Source organism: Nannospalax galili, unplaced genomic scaffold (genome assembly GCF_000622305.1).
Source record: "Nannospalax galili isolate Female #2095 unplaced genomic scaffold, S.galili_v1.0 scaffold341, whole genome shotgun sequence".
NCBI lineage: Eukaryota > Metazoa > Chordata > Mammalia > Rodentia > Spalacidae > Nannospalax > Nannospalax galili.
In genome coordinates, this window is record NW_008346082.1 from 2069656 (window position 1) to 2089366 (window position 19711).

The 19711-nt window shown below is 48.7% G+C and overlaps 1 protein-coding gene across 2 annotated transcripts; it reads left to right on the forward strand.

The window, feature by feature from the left end:
* The first annotated feature begins 7668 nt into the window (after positions 1 to 7668).
* On the forward strand, positions 7669 to 13948 carry Aqp3 (aquaporin 3 (Gill blood group)). Of its 2 annotated transcripts, XM_029567965.1 has the most exons (7): positions 7669 to 7754; positions 8175 to 8270; positions 11239 to 11365; positions 11659 to 11796; positions 12123 to 12241; positions 12693 to 12910; positions 13000 to 13948. In XM_029567965.1, exons 2-7 carry the CDS (start codon positions 8184 to 8186, stop codon positions 13166 to 13168), a joined length of 858 nt encoding a protein of 285 aa, XP_029423825.1. In that variant the 5' UTR covers positions 7669 to 7754; positions 8175 to 8183; the 3' UTR covers positions 13169 to 13948. The 2 variants fall into 2 exon arrangements, with proteins under 2 accessions (XP_029423825.1, XP_008840693.1); XM_008842471.3 differs by lacking the exon at positions 7669 to 7754 and having other exon boundaries at positions 8120 to 8270.
* Positions 13949 to 19711: the final 5763 nt, after the last annotated feature.

Consider the following 19711-nt stretch of genomic DNA (forward strand, 5'->3'; position numbering starts at 1 on the left):
AACTTCCATTAGCCACTGCTCCTAGTAGGAGACCATCTGCTAGAACCTCAGTGTAAAATCCTTAGCAGCAGGTAAAATCCAGGCTCTGCCCTCCTGACTTTCCTGTCTCCACCTCCAACTGTAGCAATCTTTGTGAGAACTTCCTCAGGGTCTCAGAGCTCAAAGAAACACAACTCAAATATCTCCTGGCTCCTAGAGGAGGTCTAGAACCTCAGTATAGGACAGAAAGCCCTTTGCAAACCACCAATCTCCTCTAGCCTATCTATGGCTACTCTCTACTTGCCCAGGCAGGCTGTCATCCCTCATCCCTTCAGAGCCAGGTCCAAAGTTTCTCACTTGGAAATGAAATCCCCAGCTAAATGTTTCCTTTTTCAGGAAGCCTGTTGATTGGTTTATCTCAAAGGATGCTTTCTCTTCTTTTTCCTGGTTGCAGGAGCCAAGCTAATTCTCAGCTCTGGTTGGACCACCAGGAAGCCTGTGAGCTTTCCCTTCTTTCTCCACCTCTGGTCCTGACCTCTCATCTTCTGGGAAAGCCCTCCTGGTTCCAGAAGCTTTCCTGCCAATGAGGAGGGAGAGGGGAAATCAGAAAGCAGGGACTTCAGGAATCTAGTCCCTGAGGCGTGAGCTAGAGAGCCCTCTAGACTTCCTAGACCTATTCCCAGTGACTTTGTGGTTTCAGTCAACTCCGTGTCATTAACCCTTCCTTCTGAGGCAGGTCCACATGTTTAGCAGTTTGTCTCAAGACCCCTCACAGATCCCCCTCGCCTATCTGTGGCTTTTAAAAACACCAGACCCAAGCCAGACTCAGGCAGGGGCACATATGAATATACACACAGACTCCCATAGACACACAGATGCACCCATGGAACCCCGCCCCCCCCACCAGACACACACAGGGATACGTAACTAAGCGTGCACCTGAAATACATAGGTACTCACATATGGGGAAATATGGCTGAGCTAAAGATCCAGCTTTGGGCATGATCCTTTCCTGCCTTGATGATGCTGTGCTCCAAGTCTCTCTCTCTCTCTCTCTCTCTCTCTCTCTCTCTCTCTCTCACTCTTTCTCTGGTCTTTTTGTCATAGGGTCTCTCTATAGCCCCAGCTGGCCTAGTCACTCCGTATACCATGCTGGCCTTGAACGCACAGAGATCTGCCTGCCTCTGCCTCCCAAGTGCTGGGATTAAAGGTGTGGGCCACCACACACGGCTTATCATTTATTTTATGCTGGTGGAGGTCAGATAAGGGCATTGGATTGCCCTGGAACTTGAGTTATGGATGATTGTTAGCTGCCATATGGTTGCTGGGAATCGAATCCAGGTCCTCTTCAAGAGAAGCTAGCGCTTTTTTTTTTGGTCTTTTTGAGACAGGGTCTCCCTATAGCCCCCACTGGCCTGGAACTCACTATGTAGACCAGGCTGGCCTCTAACTCACAGAGATCCCCACCTGCCTCTGCCTCCTGAGTGCTGGGATTAAAGGTGTGTGCCACCACAGCCTGAAAGAGCAGCTTGTGCTCTTAACCACTGAGCCATCTCTCCAGCCCCTCTTCTTTAGTTTTTATGTATATGAGTGTTTTGCCTGCATGTATGTATACCTGTATATGCAATGCCCCCAGAGGCCAGAAGACTGTGTTTAATCCTCTGGAGTTATGGAGGGTTGTTAGCCACCATGTGGGTGCTAAGAACTGAACCCAGATCCTCTGCAAGAGCAGCAAGTGCTCTCAACCACTGAGCCATCTCTCCAGCTCTGTCTGAAACATTCTTTTTACTTGTTGTTATTTGGGGATTTTTTTTGTTATTGTTGTTGTTTTTTGTTTTGTTTTGAGACAGGGTCTCCCTATAGCCTCAGCTGTCCTGGAATTTGCTATGTAGACCAGAATTAGCCTCAATTTCACAGTTTGCCTCTGCCTCCCAAGTGCTGGGATTAAAGGCATAGGCCACTAGGCCTGAAACATTCTTAATCTTGCTTGATTCTGACAGAAGCCCTAGAGGTGGTTCCAATGGAAACCTCCACAGGACAGAAGACAATGAGAAGACCCTTGGGCTCTCCAGGGATCAATGGCCAAGCCAGGGCTTGAAACTCAGATCGTAGATCTGCCAGAGGTTTCTGTCCTCATCAGCCTAGCTCCTTAGCAAGGGGGTCTAGGCCTCAGTCCCATCCCCTTTGCTACCTTACTCTCCATCATCTTAATTCAAAGGCTATTAAGGGCAGCTCAGGGACCCCAGGGGTGAACCCAGAGTCCTGAGAATGTAGACGAAGTGGTAGATTTTCCCAAGGTCCACCTGGGTATCTGTCCAGAGGCACCCAAGGGGTTTTATATTCATGGACTCTAGGCCACCACACTTATCTGGAGATGGGATAACTCTGGTAGCACCAGCGAACTTATCACTGGGCCCCCAGGCTGGGCTCGCTCTTAATAGCATGATTCATCTCGGCTCTCTATTCTCTATTCTACCTAGAGTCAACCCCCTACCCTCAACACCCAGAATCAGGAAGTGTCTTGAAGGGGCACACTCTGGAAGGAGGACTGAGCACAGAGGACCCCAATGATTTCTGTGTCCTGGCTCCCTGGTTCCCCTGGGCTTCAATTTCATACCCATACACAGACATACATGCACATACTCTAAAAAACATCTTTTAAACATTTATTTTTAAATTTTTATGTATATGTGTATATATCTACATATGGGTATGCATGTGCATGTGAGTGCAGGTGCCAGAAAAGGCCAGAAGAGGGTGTCAGATGCCCTGGGACTGGAGTTTGAGCAATTGTGGGTTGCCTGATGTGGGTGCTGGGGCTGGAACTCCAGTCATTTGGAAGAGCAGCAAGAACTCAAACACTGAGATATCTCTCAGCTCTGGGCTGCTCTCATTCAAGCAAAAAATATTTGGGGGGGTGGGAAATGAAGGGTATGTCATCTTCACCCCTTAAAGGACCCCAGCCAGCCCCTCTGGTCCAACAGGCTAGGACTTGCATTTTTAGCCCTTCCCTAGGCTGGGAATCCACTTGTCTAGCTCCAACCTTGAAGGAGTCATGGCCTCCACTGGAGGATGGACTGCCTAGGCCCCTTCCCTGGCTCAGCTTTTTGCCTAGGTGAGACACAGGCCTTGCTCAAGACACTTTGGGAGGAGGTAGGGCCTCCTCTGCTGCCTCCCTGGAGCACCAGAGGAGCTGGCTGGCAGCCTACTGTCCTTCCCAAAGTGCAAGAGGGAACCCAGGTATGCTGTGTGACTCAAAGGGCTGGGACCTTACCAAGCTGCCTCTTCTCTGTAAAACCATGCTTTCTTCTGCCTTCAGTGCCAGGGGGTGCCAATCATACTGACTGCACTGAGAAACATGCCAAAGAGTTGCTCAGCATAATAATAAATGGGGGAACCCCCTTTGCCCACACTCAGGCTAGCCTAGCAGTTCTATACAAGCATCCCCTGTCCCTCTCCATGAAAGAAGAGCTGACAAGAATAAGGGGCCTTTGGAAGGCATCACATCTTTTCTCTCCTCCAAATGGGGTCTTCTCTCATTCATTAAGGAGTATGAAGCCAATCCATCTACACTTTCCCAGTTCTGACCCTAATCATTCCAATACCCTGGTCATGGATATGAATAAGGTGGGACTACATGGAGTCACAGGCCTCATCCTGTGTACAGGGCCCTGATTGAGGAGACAAAGGGAATAAGGTCCTTAAGATCCAAGCCTTGTTTTACTTACTAAGCCATGTGACTTGGCATGGGTCTATAATAATGGAGGGTGTCACAATGCTCTATGGTAAGCTGCAGCCCTAGGATTATAGACACACACACACACACACACACACACACACACACACACACACACACACACACACACACACACACACAGTGAATGTATAAGCTACTCATATATAAATAAATGGTGCTTGAGGAAAATGAGACATACCATACATATCCAAGGTTGTGCTATGACCTGCCTATTCCCTCCCTCAGGTACTCCTATGCATTGAGTGCAAATGGATGGTACAGCGCCCTCATGGTGCCTGCTGGCAGTAAAACTGCCCCTGATTTTCCCCGCTGCTCTGGCTCCCAGGTCAGTCTCTGCTAGCAGCAGGCCCAGGATGGAGCAGGGTGAGGATGGTGTGCTTTGGCCTGGGGTTCCTAGCTTCTTTTCATGTTGAGGAATTCGTGCCTTGTGCAACCTTTTCAGGACTACCTGAGATAGTAGGGTGGTGAGCAGAGGGCAGCCTGGCAGGGGATGTTCCCCCTATTTCCACAGACTGTGGTTGGAACTCTGGCACCAGGAGTCTAGGGTTCTGCCTTGAGTCACAGGCAGTGATGGCTGCCTGATTCACCATGGGGCCTCCCAGCCCAGCGGGGAGGGGGTGTCTGGGAAAGGCGCATCTCTGGGCAAAGACTACAAGAAGCATCATGTATGGGTTCTATGTTTGAGCTTATGAGCTGGCTTTCATGTAAATAAGATCCCTTAAGCTCAGTGTCTGTAGGCAAGAGTATGATTATGAGCTGAGGAACCTGTATGTACATATATGTATATACATGTATGTACCTGTACAACTGTGAACCTATTCTGTGTATTACTAAACCTCATCTCTAAGACTGAGACTCCTTTGCCTTTTTCTTTCTCTAATTTTTTTTTCTTTTTTGTTTTTTTGTTTTTTGAGAACATCTCCCTAACCCCAGCTGGTCTGGAACTGCCTATAAAGACCAGGCTGGCCTTGAACTCACAGAGATCCTCTTGCCTCTGCCTCCTGAGTGCTGGGATTAAAGACATGCACTACCAAGTCCGGCATTTTCTTTCCATCATCTATCTATCTATCTATCTATCTATCTATCTATCTATCTATCTATCATCTATCTATCTATCTATCTACCTATCTATCTATCATCTATTTATCTATCTACCTATCTATCTATGTATCATGTGCCTGTCTGTCTATCATCTATCAATCTATTTATCATCTAGCCATCTATGTACCTAGCTACCTATCCACCTATGAATATCCACCTGTGAATAACCTATCTACCTACCTACCTATCATCTATCTTCTATCTCTGACTATGATCTAACCATCCACCCATCCACCCTTCCATCCACCCACTCAGTTTTCTATGTATCTATTTTTTTTGTTTTTGTTTTGTCTTTTTGAGACAAGGTCTCCCTGTAGCCCCAGGTGTCCTGGAATTCACTATGTAGACCAGGCAGGCCTTGAACTTACAGAGATCTGCCAGCCTCTGCCTCCAAGAGCCTGGGATAAAGGCGTGTTCTACCACACCCAGCACTTTACATTCATTTATTTATGGTAGAGCGTGCACCCTGGTACATATGTGAAGTCAGAGGACAGCTCTGAGAACTCAAGAGTCAGTTCTCCTTTTCACCATGTGGGTCCAGAGACTTGAACTCAGATCATCAGGCTCAGGGATAAGTGCTCTTACCTGCTGATCCATCTCAGTACCTTTTTTTTTTTTTTTTTTTAGGGAAGGTCTCACATAGCCCAGGATGGGCTCTTACTTGATATGTAGCCAAGAATGACCTTGAACTCCTAATCTTCCTGTCTCTATCTCCTAAATGCTGGGATTATAGGCATTCCTCACCATACTCTGCACATGGTAATCCTTGTTTTTGACAGCCATTCTTTAAGGGACAAGACCCCAGAGCCCTTAGTCCACTCAGTTAATATTAAGACCTTCTGGAAAACAGTTTCTTTGGTCTTCCCTGGCAATGAATGCTTCCATACAGACTGGGGGTGAAAATACTCTTTTCTCCCAACCCTATGAGAGCAGAGCTAAGGCCACTAGCCCTGTCTCTAGATGATTCTTTTATTATTATTATGTTTTTTGGTGCCAGGGATCAAACTCAGGTAAGTATTTCTACCATTGAATGACACCATAGGTCCAATTTCCTATTAAATACATTAGGATGGATATGGTGGTACATGACTCTAATTCCAGCACTAGGCAGGAAGCTTAGGTAGGAGGTTTGCTAAGAAGTGGAGGCTAGCCTGGACTATATAGTGAGTTCAAGTACAATTTGGGCTACATAGTCTTTGAGACTGTGTCTCAAAGACAAAGAAAAATCCCAAAATAACAAGTAAATAAATACAGCCTTGGGTGTGGGGATATAGCTCAAAGGTAGAATAACGTGCTTAGCATGCCATGCTCCAGCATCTGGCTTTTAATCCTCAGCACTGAAGTTCAGCATTGAGAAAAAGTTGCCCTGTGATGCCCCTCTGGTTGATGGAGCTGGCATTTGCACAATTCGGTCAGCTTAATCTCTTTCTCTCTTCATGTTTTTTTTTTTTTTTCCTGAGACAGAGTCTCATGTCTGACCTCAAACTTACTATGTAGGTGGACCTAGACTTGAACTCCTGGTCCTCCTGCCACCTCCAGAATTGGGATTATAGGCCTGCCTACCAAACCTGGCTCCCACACCCCCTCCCTTTTTTACAGTACTGGAGATTGATAGAAAGCCTCACATCTGCCAGGCAAGTGCTGTACTACTGAACTACTTCCCCCAGGTATTTTTGAGACAGGGTGTCAATAAGTTGCCCAGGCTGTCCTTGAACTCACTTTGTATCCAGGCAGGTCTCAAACTTGGGATCCTCCGGCCTCAGCCTCCCAAATAGCTGGCAAACTTTCTCTTCAAGACAAGGTCTTGGAGGCTGGAGAAGAGGCTCAGCAGTTAAGAGCACTGGCTACTCTTACAAAGGACCCAGGTTCAGTTCCCAGCATCCACATGGCAGTTAACAACTGTACATAACTCCAGTTCTAGGGGATCTGACACCCTCTTCTGCCTGTACCACATACAAACAAAACGTTCATATACATATAAAAAATAAATAAATACATGGTCTTATAGAGAAAAATAACAACAACAAAAAACCAAGGTCTTATGTTGGGCTTGGTGGTGCACTCAGAAGGCAGAGGCAGGCAGATCACTGTGAGATCCAAGCCAGCCTAGTCTAAAATGTGAGTTCTAGGCCAGCTGGGGCTAGGAGATCCTGTATTAAAAAGGTCTTATGTAGCGCAGCATAAGCTGATTTCCTGCCTCAGTCTCCTGAGTGCTGGGATTGCAGGTATGTGCCATGATACATGGCTCCAGCTTAATCTCCTTAAAAATTATTATTGTGCATGTATATGATTATGTGTGGACACATACACCACTTTGCATGTGTGGAAATCAGAGGACAGCTTTGTGGAGTTGGCTCTCCCCTTCCACCTTTATGTGGAGATTGAATGCAAGTCATCAGGCTGGCATGGCAAACACTTTAGCTGCTGAACCATCTCTTGGCCCCAGCTTAATCACTTAAAGGGCTAGATTTCTTTGTCAGGAGATCAGGCACAGTGGGAAAGGTGAGAGTTAAAAAGAGCTGGAAGTAACCCTGCTGGCATGATGTGGCATATGGCATGTCAGGACAATTGAAACAGAGCTATGTGAACAGTGCACACAGGCCCACAAGTGAAAGTCCAGTTACCCTAGTTATGTTCAACAGGCATGTGCACAACCAGGCACACAGGACAAACAGCATGTGGAAATAGCTTTGGACATAACTGGCCAACACATGCAACATGTGACATGTCACATGTTCCTAGGGCTTAGGGAGGGCTAGTGAACTCTGACTGGCACTCAGCACCCAGGTGCCCAGTAGGGTAAGGACTGTAAGATGGTTTCTTTCCATCTGGGGCCCACAGCCTCCTCTTTTCAGCTGCCTGACTGAGAACGTGACTGAGAAGTCAGCCAGCAGGTTCCTTTCCCTTCTGAGGACAGGTAGGAAGGCCCCCGGCTGGAGTGATGGGATGCCCGCAGGGCTCAGTGTGAATGGGCCCTAGGGGTCTCCCGTTTCTAGAGGTCCTTTTGTTCTCATTGTATTTTCCCCATGCCCTGCAATCCTCTCTCAGCCCCTAACTTCCCACCTCTAAGTGCCCCCAGGGCCATACCACCCTCGAACCTTCTCCAGACCGTCCATTCCAGCTCTTACACCCAGAGTCCCCACTAGCGCCCTAGGCTAGGCGGCGGGTGGTGGCCGCTACTCCGCCCCCGCAGGGCTGGGCGGGCGGGGCCGGTGGGCGGAGCCGACCTCCCGGGTGCCTATAAATTGCGCCAGGGCTCGGGGCTGCTGCTCACGGTGCCTGTTGCACTCCATTTCCCGCCTGACCGCCGCCACCTGCTCCTGCCATGAGTCGACAGAAGGAGCTGATGAACCGCTGTGGGGAGATGCTGCACATCCGCTACCGGCTGCTTCGCCAGGCGTTGGCGGAGTGCCTGGGGACCCTCATCCTCGTGGTGAGTGGAGGGAATCGGGCAGCCCTTCTCCCTCAAGTCCCTGTGCGCCCCAATTCCTTATTTACCCGAGGGGCTGTTTCAAGACAGCCTGGACCAGTCTGGGCTCTGCCCCCTAGATTTAACCCCTAGGGTCAAGCTGACCTCCAAAGCCCTCTTCCCCACAGTCCAAACCCAATCCCTGACAGCTCTGGCTCTTGTGCGAATGACAGCTGTTAGTCACCAGGGACAGCTCTGCTCTTCTGCCTTTCCACTGGTGACCTAGTCCACAGGCTGCGGAAAGGGTCGCCCCTGCAGTGTGGAAATTTCAGCTCCTACTGCTTCCCACAGTCCTGCAGTTTTCCAGAGCCCCACCCCCAGGAAGCAATGGAGGCAGAGACAAATGGACCCCTATTAGGTTATTTGGGTCCTGGGTGTCCGGGCCCCTAATGAATAATTAAGCCTCAGAAAGTCCAAAAGTTGCAGCGAAGTGAGGACTGTTTGCCCCAGGTGGGGGCAGAGTGCGCAGGCTGTGAAGAGAGGTGGGAAGAAAGGAATATCATGAAGAAAGACTGGAAGGAAACAGGCCCTTACCAGGCCCGCCCTAAATCAGTTCACCCACCTGCGTCTTCAGACCCTAGGTCACCCACATGATACCAACTTCTGTGCAGATCGGGCTCCCTGAATGAGAGGCCTTCCTTCCGTTAGTCCTTAGTTACATCAGTTTTACTCTGAGTTGTTCCTGGGTGACTCTATGTGTACTCCTTGGTGTATTTCCTGTCCCGGTTTCTCTGAAATTCAGCCATTGATGTGGCTATACTTGTTTTCCCCTGTTTTTTTCTTTTCTTTTCTTTTCTTTTCTTTTCTTTTCTGAATTCAGTTGTTCATTGCAGTTGAGTGGATTACTTGAGTTTCGTAGCAGCCCCATTCCTAGGAAATATAGATCAGTAAAAGGGCAAGTAGAGCTGATGGTGGTGGAGCAGTCCCCACGGGGAGAAGAGGGCCCAGACTTGCCTCTGAGTTCATAGACTAGTGGCCCTATCAGCTGTCCCCATTCTCTCCCCTCTGCCAAGAAGGGAGTGGAGGGAGGCATTTATCAGCTTCCTACCTCCCCCCTGCTTCCTATCTTGATTCATAAGTCCAGCCACCTGTTTTGGAGCAGCCAGGAGAAGGGAGGATGTCTTCTACTTTCATAGAGGGGCCTTCTTATCCCTTTCAAAGTCTCAGATCCACTCCTCTAGGAAAAGAACAGTCTACATTGAGCCCCAGGATCACAGCCCCAGACCATAAAAAGGGTGCTGGATTTGTGGTGAAGTCTTCAGACTCAGGTAGATGTGAGCTATCAGGTGTCAGGGGAAAGCAGAGCCTCAAGGGCTGACCAAACAGAAGGGGCCAGGTCTGGGGAATCATATAGACCTATGCAAGCAGGCCCTCACCCACCAGAGGGGATCCCCCAGATCTGAAGGCCTGCTTGTATTGGTCTTTGTTGGGGACCTAGAACCTTGTAGTGGCAGAAGACAGGTTGGCTCCAGGGTGAGGGAAGCCCCTTTGTGGTAGGTACCTTATGGGGGGGCTGGCCAAGAACCTGGGGTTAGGGGGTAGAGAAGGAAGAGGAAGATTAGCCCCAAGGTGGTGGAACTGGCTCTGACAACTCCTCCCTTCAAGGCCTCTTGGCATAGAACCAGCTCTGGGCCTCGCTGGGCAGAATGCCCCAGATTTCCACATGCCCCGCTCCATACTCTCACAATCTCTGATCTTTGCTCTCACCTGCCCGCACACCTTTGTCCTGCATCACTACCACTGGCTTCTCCTGTGTCCTCATCTTTCTGAGTGATGATAATCAGTTCCTAACAACTCAGTACACAGGCACTGATCCATTCAAATGGAGCACAGCTTCAGAAACTGCCTGCTGGGACAGCATAGCACCTTTCCTTACAGAAAAGTGGGAGAGGAGACAGGAGCAACTTTGGGGGCACTAGAGGGTCAGGGCAACAGCTTTTTAAAAATTTTATTTATTATTTTTATTTTATGTATATGCATGTATTGCCTGCATGTATGTAAGTACACCCATGTTGTGCAATGGCCACAGAGGACAGAAGAGGTCATCAGATCCCCTGGAACTGGAGTTACAGCAGTTGTTAGCTGCCATGTGGTGCTGGGATTCGAACCTGGGTCTTCTGCAAGAACAGTCAGTGTTCTTAACCGCTGAGCCATCTCTCCAGCCCTAGGGCAATAGCTAGCTTTTTATTTTCACGTTTGAACATATAGCATGTCTTGTACTTGCAGAACATCAGGAACTCTAATCCCTCTTAGTCCCTCCAACCAAAGTAGAAAGTTTCTAACTGATTTTATTTCCTCACCTTGTGTTTAGGACTCTGCATATCCAGGAGGGAAACCTGGACCCCTGAGGCCAGGGCAGGTAGAGAGGGGAGGTGCAGAGACTGAGGCAAATCTAGGAGAATGAGGATGCTGAGGACCATGATGAGGGCCAGGTGCTCAGATATCCTTGACTTAAGAGAAGCAGATTCAGCCTTACTTTTGTCATCTTCCCATTCTGTGTCCCTCATCACCTCCACTATGACCTGAGCTCTTTGGAACAGTGGGGCTGAGGGTAAAGGAGTGCTTCCTAGTTCCATGAGCCAGGCCTGAAGGACAGGGGCAGAAACTGCTTCAGAGATAGCCCCCTATTCCCTTCTGAGATTCAAGAAAAATGAATGAAAATGATTCAGTGGTCTTCTGGGCTCCCAGTCATAGACCTGCTTCCAGGCTCTTCCATAGGACCCTGCTGTGGAGCCTAAATGGATAAAGGGCATTCCTTCTTTTTCTGGGGCATGTATTCAACTGCAGCATAAAGGATTTGGGTTACATTCCAGGGAGGACCTTCAGCATTAGTGGCAGGCAGGCAAAGGTACTGGCTTCCCCTTCCCCTTCTGTCTAGTGTGAGAGTTGCTGAGCCTCAATAGGACCTCATTTGTTCTGTTTTCTCACACAGATGTTTGGATGTGGCTCCGTGGCCCAGGTGGTGCTCAGTAGGGGCACCCATGGCGGTTTCCTCACGATCAACTTGGCCTTTGGTTTTGCTGTTACCCTTGCCATCCTTGTGGCTGGCCAGGTGTCTGGTAAGGCCTTAACCCTACCCCCAGTCCTCAGCAGCATTTCTAACGAATGTCCCTCTGAGGAGCAGCGAGGGAGCATTCCCAAGTGTAGGTCCTAACAGTTTCTCAGCTTTGGGCCCTTGGGAGACAAGGGTGGAAGAGACTTGACAGAACCTTTGACTCTCACCTTGGAATCAGATTATCAGAGCCAGCCTGTGACATAGTCCAACTGCCATCCTGGCCAAGAAGCCTTCCTGCACCCTAGAGAAGAGGAGCATGTGGGGCTATGGCTAATAGGTTCTATCTTCTCTCCCCAGGAGCCCACCTGAACCCTGCGGTGACCTTTGCCATGTGTTTCCTGGCACGTGAGCCCTGGATCAAGCTGCCCATCTATGCACTGGCTCAGACGTTGGGAGCCTTTTTGGGTGCTGGGATCGTTTTTGGGCTGTACTATGGTAAGTCTTCTCCACCCTGCCCTTCTCCACTGCACTCTCCCTCTTTCTGGACTTCTTGGCACCAAGCCTGTTAATGACAGACAGCTGGGGCCTGCCCAGGCCCTGGGCTCATGACTCAGTCATTCACATGCAGGCCCCAGATGGGGGACACAAAAGGAAAGAAACAAGTTGGGCAACAACAGAATCTCAGACTCTCCACCCTACCCCACCCCACCCCCTGTGCCTCCAGAGTAGTATGCTCACCCATGACCCCTGGGAGGGTGGGGAGAACAGGCCTGAGAGGGGAGACTCTGCCCTTACTCACTCTGGGTCTAATCTGTCACCAGATGCAATCTGGGGCTTTGCCAACAACGAACTTATCGTCTCCGGCCCCAATGGCACAGCTGGCATCTTTGCTACCTACCCTTCTGGACACTTGGACACGGTCAATGGCTTCTTTGATCAGGTATGGGATGGAAGCATTTGAGGGGAATGTACGAGGGAGGACCAGGCTGGCTGGGGGCTAGTACTCCTTGATTGTAGTAGGATCTCTCAATTGGGCAGGTGACCTCAACCTCAGAACATGATGGCAGGCCCTTATAAATCATGCAGCTTTCCAGTGCCGGGCATAGTGGTGCACACCTTTAGTCCCAGTACTTGGGAGGCAGAGGCAGGCGGATCTCTGTGAGTTCAAGGCCAGCCTGGTCTACATAGTGAGTTCCAGGCCAGCTGGGACTACAGGGAGACCCCGTCTCAAAAACATCAAAAAATAAAATAAATCATGTAGCTTTCCAACAAATTCTTGTGCTTACAAACATCCTAGCACCCCTACTTTAGAGACCAAGGTGAAACAGGAAGGGAAAGCTCAGAGGGCAGGGGAGGGAGTTGGCCCTTACCCTGTTCTCCTCATTCCCCAGTTTATAGGCACAGCCTCCCTCATTGTGTGTGTGCTGGCCATTGTTGACCCCTACAACAACCCTGTCCCCCGTGGCCTGGAGGCCTTCACTGTGGGCCTTGTGGTCCTGGTCATTGGCACCTCCATGGGCTTCAACTCCGGCTATGCTGTCAATCCTGCCCGTGACTTTGGCCCTCGTCTTTTCACTGCCCTGGCTGGCTGGGGCTCAGAAGTCTTCACGTGAGTATAGCCCCCACCCAGCTTATGTAGCCCGCTTTTTCAATGCCTGCCCTACCCACCTCTGACCACCTATATCTGCTGCCCTCCAGGACTGGCAAACACTGGTGGTGGGTACCTATCGTCTCCCCACTTCTGGGGTCCATTGCTGGTGTCTTCGTGTACCAGCTTATGATCGGTTGTCACCTGGAGCAGCCCCCACCCTCCACTGAGGCAGAGAATGTGAAGCTGGCCCACATGAAGCACAAGGAACAGATCTGAGTGGGCAGCAACCATCCCCCACTGCTTGCTCTCTTGAACATCCATTGACTGTGTGGGCCACTCCTTAAAAGCCCCCTTATGATCCTTCTCACAGGCTAAGAAGCTCTCTGTCGACCCCATCCTACTGGATGGCCCCCTCCAGGATTTCCACTAGACTCTGTCCATTAGGACTTTAGGCCCCCACCCTTAAGCAGTGGTGGGGTGTCAGTAGGACCAGACATCCTTTTTGTTTCCCAAAGGAAGAGACTGTGCAGTGGTTTTTTGTGTGTGTGCATGTGTGTATGTGCATGGTTTCCCAGACACTCAGGGCAAGGGACCAAGTTTTCAAAAAGGATCTCAGCAGTTCAAGGGAGCCAGGGGAAAGGGAGAAGGTGATAACATCCAATTGTGAGTGAGGAAAGCACCAGAGTGTGTTTTTCTCTACCCTTTGGGAAGGGAGTTGGGACAAGGGGGTGCCACAGCTCACTTATGGAGCTACGGGATCCCTGAGCAAGAGCTATATAAGGTGTTTCTCTTTCTAAGGTAGGCATTGGGAGAGGGATGAAGTCCAGGTCGTAAGTTTCATGTTTTCTGGGTTTTGTTTTTGTTTTTATTTTTTTAAAAAATACAAGTATGTATAGAGAGATGTTACAGTCTTAGGGATAGAGGTAGGTGACTCTGCTTCAAAAAGGGTTTTCCTCCCTTTAGCCCTCTACTCAACAATGTACTCTTGCCTTTTATAAAAAAATAAAATAAAATGTATGCTAAAGCTTGCCTTTTATAAAAAAATAAAATAAAATGTATGCCAAAGCAGTCAATTTTACAAATATCTGCTTGTTTTTCTGGGATCAGTATTAGAGCTTTTGTGTCTAATTTCAGCTTGTATTCAGTGCTCCCCAGTTCTCATCTTCCTGGGTACCTTCCTGGTTCCTGCATCTCACACCACCCCAGGAAGGAAGGCTTGAAGCCCTAACCCAGGCAGAACTGCCCAATGAACTGAGGGGGTAAGTCCCCTGAGTCTTGAAGAGATCAGACTGGGGACCTGTATTGTCCCGTGTAGGCCACAACTGTTTGAGATCCATTCAGACTTCACTATGACCCCCTTAGCAGCCTGCCACAGAGGTCCTTGGGGATACCCCGGGCTCAATCATAGGGCTTTTTCATCGTTCTCCCTCTGCATCTGAGAACAGTCTAAAAGTGTTGTATCTGCATCTAAGTTCTCTAGGGCCTCTGTCCTTAACCACAGCATCCCAATGCTTTCCTCCTACCCCTGCCTTCTTTATGGGCCCCTGGGCTTTCCTACTTCAGGAAGTTGAAGGTTCAACTTCCACCTTTTAGCATCCTGATCTGTTTTAGAACCTCTTCCTAGGAAGTAGGTTATTCTTACTCGGCTCCATTTTGCCCATCTAAAGTCATTTACTTAAACCAAGAAACCACTGTTGTGTTTATCCCAGTCCTTTTCTGTCTCATCATTCTAAGGCATGTCTGTGCCCAGTAAAACACGAATTGTATGACCAGTGCTGGCACTCAGGATGCCAAGGGCCTGGTACACCTGAGCCCAGGAAGCCCTTCTCATTTCTGCCTTCCATGTGCCCCAGCGCCTTCACAGACCCAGACAGGGTAGATGGTGTATTTAAAGCCACACAGCCAGGACTGTTGCTGGCGGGGAGGGAGGGGTAAGGGATGGAAGAAAGCAGTTCCTCCTTGGGTCTTTACCCTTTCCCTGTCTCCAACTCCCAAAAGGTGTGTCTGGAATGCTGGAGGGACCTGAGCCAGAGGGAGTGTCCCCTTCCCAGACCCAGACCCTGGGGAGAAGGGTAAAATTTAGGATGGAATGTGGCTTCAGTTTCATTCCAGTCACACTAGTCCCTCCTTGGGGCCCCTTCAACCCATAATCCTGCCCCTGCAGTCCTGCTTTTCAGATCCCACAGTTATCCTGACCAGTAGGAGACCTTTGGATGTCATGGCTGCAAAAAGAGTGGAACCTAGATTTAATGCCTGTGATGGCCTCTCTCTTTGAGTATGGGACTTCAGTTTTATTATCTGTGACACTCAGGTTAATAAGAGGAGAGAATAAAGGAAGATAATTATAAAAAGGGCTTAATGAAGGCTGACAAGGTGGCTCAGTGAGTAAAGGTACCTGCCACCAAGCCTGAGAATCTGAGTTGGATCCTTGGACTCCACATGGTAGAAAGAACCAATTCCCATAAGCTGTCTTCTGAACTCCACATGCATACCCCTGGTGTGTGCCTATGCACACATATACACAATAAATAAATAAATAAATAAATAATAAATAAATAAGTAAATAAAAAGAACCAGACATAGTGGCACACATCTTTAATCCCAGCACTCAGAAGGCAGAGGCAGGAGGATCTCTGTGAATTTGAGGCCAGCATGGTCTACATAGCAAGTTCCAAGCCAGCCAAGACTACATAGGGTGACCCTGTCTCCAAAAACAAAACAAGGGGCTGGAGAGATGGCTCAGCAGTTAAGAGCACTCGTTATTCCTGCAGAAGACCTGGGTTTGAATCCCAGCACCCACATGGCAACTAACAACTGTCCATAACTCCAGTTCCAGGGGATCCGACAGCCTCTTCTGTCTTCTGTGGGCATTTCATGACTTGGTTGCACTTACCTACACACATACACATAAAATAAAATTAAAAATAGGCAGAATCTGAACTAATAACTTTTAACCTTGTAACCAAAACCTATAAAGTCTGTGAACCATGTGTTCTTGTGACCTTGTGACCTGGGAGCCTCAATTTGCTACTCCACCCCAGGATAGGGAATGAATGTGGGTATGCTTGAGAATTAACATACCGAAGTGCCGAAAGACAGTGTATATCTTCACTGAAAACAATGAAGCTTGTACTGAGTGAAGGCTGTTTATAAAAGGTCATCAAATTTGGGGGCTGGAGAGATAGCTCAGCGGTTAAGAACACTGGTTGTTCTTGCAGAAGACCCGGGTTCAAATCCCAGAACCCACATGGCAGCCAACAACTGTCCGTAACTCCAGTTTCAGGGGATTCAACAGCCTTTTCTGTCCTCTAAAGGCACCATTTACCTACATGCAGGCAATACACGCATACACATAAAATAAAAAAATTAAAAATTAAAATACTAAAAAAGGTCATCAAATTCAATAAACATCTAGGTCAGATTCCTTCCATCATTCTGGATTTCCTGAGAGGGGAGGGTATGGTGGCTTGCTCTTGTGTTCTCTGACTCTATAAGGATCTTGGGAGGAATAGCTCTCAGCAGACCTCCAGAGAGTGCCGGGTTTTGGCCTCCCTCTGGCATAGGTGCTGAGAATGCAGGGGACTGACTGAGACTACCTGGATCCTGCCTCCACGTGGTGATAAGAGTTACACAATTTGGGAGTCTTTTAGATAGACCCACTGAAGGGGTACTCCAGTTGCCTCACCCTGTATCCCTGGTCAGCATGGAAGAAGTCAGAGCGGTCTATGCTCCGATTCTGCAAGCTGGGTAACCTCTTCAGAGGATGGTGTCATAATAGGAGGTAAGAATTGGCTAGGCAGTTAGTGTAAAAAGACCCCCCAGAAAAGTAGCCAGCTTCTTGGCTAAAAGTCAAAATGTCCTTGGGTCTCTTAGCAACATACTCCATTCCAAAGGCCAAAAATGTTGAAAGTATTTGGGAGCTCTTATCTAATCCTTAAAAGATTTTAAGGCTACCTCTTCAGAGGGGGGAATGTTAGAGTAGCAAAAAGCCCCATTAAAAAAAAAAAGAAGAAGAAAGAGTTCATGAAATTATCAGAAAAAAAGTGATGGGGAGATATGGGAGGAGTTAGAGGGGAGGGAGTGGGCATGGATTTGATCAAAACACCTTATATGCTTATATGTCTGTATGAAATTCTCAAGAGAGCCTCAATTACAGGTGTGGAAGGTGGAGGAGACTGTGGCTCAGGAAAACACATTGGGTGGAGTGTCAGACCTGGGCAAGGCTAGGGGCATTAAGTGGGAACCAGGAGCCAGGCAGCGGCAGCAGCAGCAGCAGCAGTGTGACCCTCCCGGCTTTCCACCTCCCCACATCCCCTGCAGGCAATGCCTTCTGAATTGGCAGTATGGTTGTTAGCAAATTCTAGAAGGAAAACTCTACTTCCTATAGGAAATTATCTCCTCTATCCCACATAATTCATTTCCAGTGTAGATAGGGAGAATCACCCAATGGGAGGACAGCCGTAGCCCAGGGCTCTCCAAGGGCCCTACCTCTGTCCTTTCAGTGTCAAGCTCTGTCCACCAAAGTCATGTTTTCTTTTTTTTGGTCTTTTTGAGGCAGGGTCTCCCTACAGCCCCAGCTGACCTGGAACTTACTATGTAGACCAGGCTGGCCTTAAACTCAGAGATTTAGATCTGCCAGCCTCTGCCTCCCAAGTGCCTCCGGAGTGCTGAGATTAAAGGCCATGTTTTCTTTTCTTTGCTTTTCTTTTTAAATTTTATTTATTATTATTATTTGGTCTTTTTGAGACAGGGTCTCCCTGTAGCTCCAGATGTCCTTGAACTCACAGAGATCTGCCTGCCTCTGCTTCCCGAGTGCCGGGATTAAAAGCGTGCGCCACCCACCACGCCTGGCTATTATTTATTATTTTTATTTTATGTGTATTCATGTATTGCCTGCATGTAGGTAAGTGTACCCGTGTCCTGCAATGCTCTCAGAAATCAGAAGAGGGTGTAGGATCCCCTGGAACTGGAGTTACAGACAGTTGTTAGCTGCCATGTGGGTTCTGGGTTTCGAACCAAACCGTCTTCTGCAAGAACAATTAGTATTCTTAACTGCTGAGCCATCTCACCAGCCTCAGGCCGTGTTTTCTTAAAGTACCGATTTGCTGCAATTGAAACCAGCCTCCCTGAAACTTGAGCTTGGTTTTGTGTACCTGGCTGTGTGTCTGCATTTCCCAGTGTGGATTTCTCAGTGTTTTTGGTAGGCCTGTCTTTTTCTCAATGTTAGGTTGTCTCTCTTTGGTCTGAGTCTCTGGTTTTCTGTGTCTCTGTTACTACCTAAGTCTTCATGCATCTCTAAGTGAGCATCTTGTGGGTCATGTCTCTATATGTACCTCTGAGCCCATTTCTTGGTATTTTGTTTGTTTGGTTTTCGTTTTGTTTTTAGACAGGGTCTCCCTATGCAGCTTTGGGGCTAGCCTGGAACTCACTATGTAGACCAGGCTGGCCTCAAATTCACAGAGATCTACCTGCCTCAGCCTTGGGAGTCCTGGGATTAAACGGGTGTGCCACCACACCCTACTGAATCCATTTCTTTGTGTGCTTGGAGTTTAACCACTGGGTGCTAGTGACTCCTGCCTGCCCTTCACTCGTTTTTTGCTCCAGGGCATATCTCCTCCTTAATTCCTGGTAATGAGCTCCCTCCTGCTTGCTAACTCTCCTTGATTCGGTTTCTCTGAAAGGCTGGGTGGGGCATCACTAAGCTTGGTGAAACAGTGAGGTAAAGTTGGGTGGGGCGGGAAGGCAAGAAAAGGGCCTACTCCACCCATTATAGAGACCCCAGTGGCCAGAGACAGCACTAAGCTCCTAAGGAAGGGTCTATGAGGAAGCTGGCTGAGGCAGGGAGGAAAGAACCTATGCTTCAGATGATGCTCCTGGGCTGTGGACCCAGGGAATGCTGGAAGTGTGAAGGAAGATGACACCAAGATGCTGCCCCCCAAAACCTGAATGAAGCCTTGCCAGTAACTGCCTGAGCCCTAAGAGGGCAGAGGATGTGTGTCTCCCCAGCAGCTGGGTGGGGCCTGCTCAGCGATTCAGGGAGAGTCTCTAAGCCTGGAGCTTTGGCCATTGGCCACAGGTTTATTTGAGTTAAAAGAGGATAGCAGCAGGACCAAAGCGGCTGAGTCTGGCTTGGCACCATGGCTGTGGAGGGCTTCAAAGGAAACACCCCCTCTTCCCATACAGGAAAATGTGAGTCTGAAAGGCTCACTTAGGGCCGCATTGCAGAACAGCAGATCCCAGTCTAGACCTGGGCCCAGATTTCCTAGGCTGTAAGCTGGCCCTTGCCAGCTACAAGACTTGGGACAGATAGGAGTCTGTCTGCCTGACTGCAATCTCTACCCTGTTCTGTGCCCAGAAGAATAGCATCCACGGATTATATCACCTCTTACCCTGGTTTTCATTTGGCTTTGGCAAGTGTGAGGCATAGTGAGGAAGTCAGAGGGCTGAGAGGGTCGCAGGGAAAGGTTGAGGTGTGTGTGTGCCTTTTCCAAGGCTCTGGTTTCTGTGTTCCAGGATGGTGCTTTCTTTTTGATCCTTCTGATTGAGGTTTGGTAATGGCTGCTGCTCATCATCCTCAATGAAGCCCTGTGAGGATCCTATGTGTTTCTGCTAGTTCCCTTTTTGTGCTTGGACTCCTTCATCTGTAAAGTGAAGGCAGTAATGGTACCTACTTACTTAGGTTGTAAGAGGTGAGGATGAAATGAGTCAACATATGTCAGGAGGGATAAGTGTACAGCCAGGCTTGAGAGTAAGATACCAAAGTCTCCAGCTCCAGGAGCTCGAAGATTGGATTGGAAATGTCTAACCCAACCTCTCCAG

Coding starts and splice junctions, on each gene's coding strand:
- Aqp3 (XM_008842471.3), top strand. CDS start 8,163: ATGAGTCGACAGAAGGAGCTGATGAACCGCTGTGGGGAGATGCTGCAC. Junction 8,271..11,238: donor TGGGGACCCTCATCCTCGTG/GTGAGTGGAGGG, acceptor TTTCTCACACAG/ATGTTTGGATGTGGCTCCGT. Junction 11,797..12,122: donor CGTTTTTGGGCTGTACTATG/GTAAGTCTTCTC, acceptor ATCTGTCACCAG/ATGCAATCTGGGGCTTTGCC.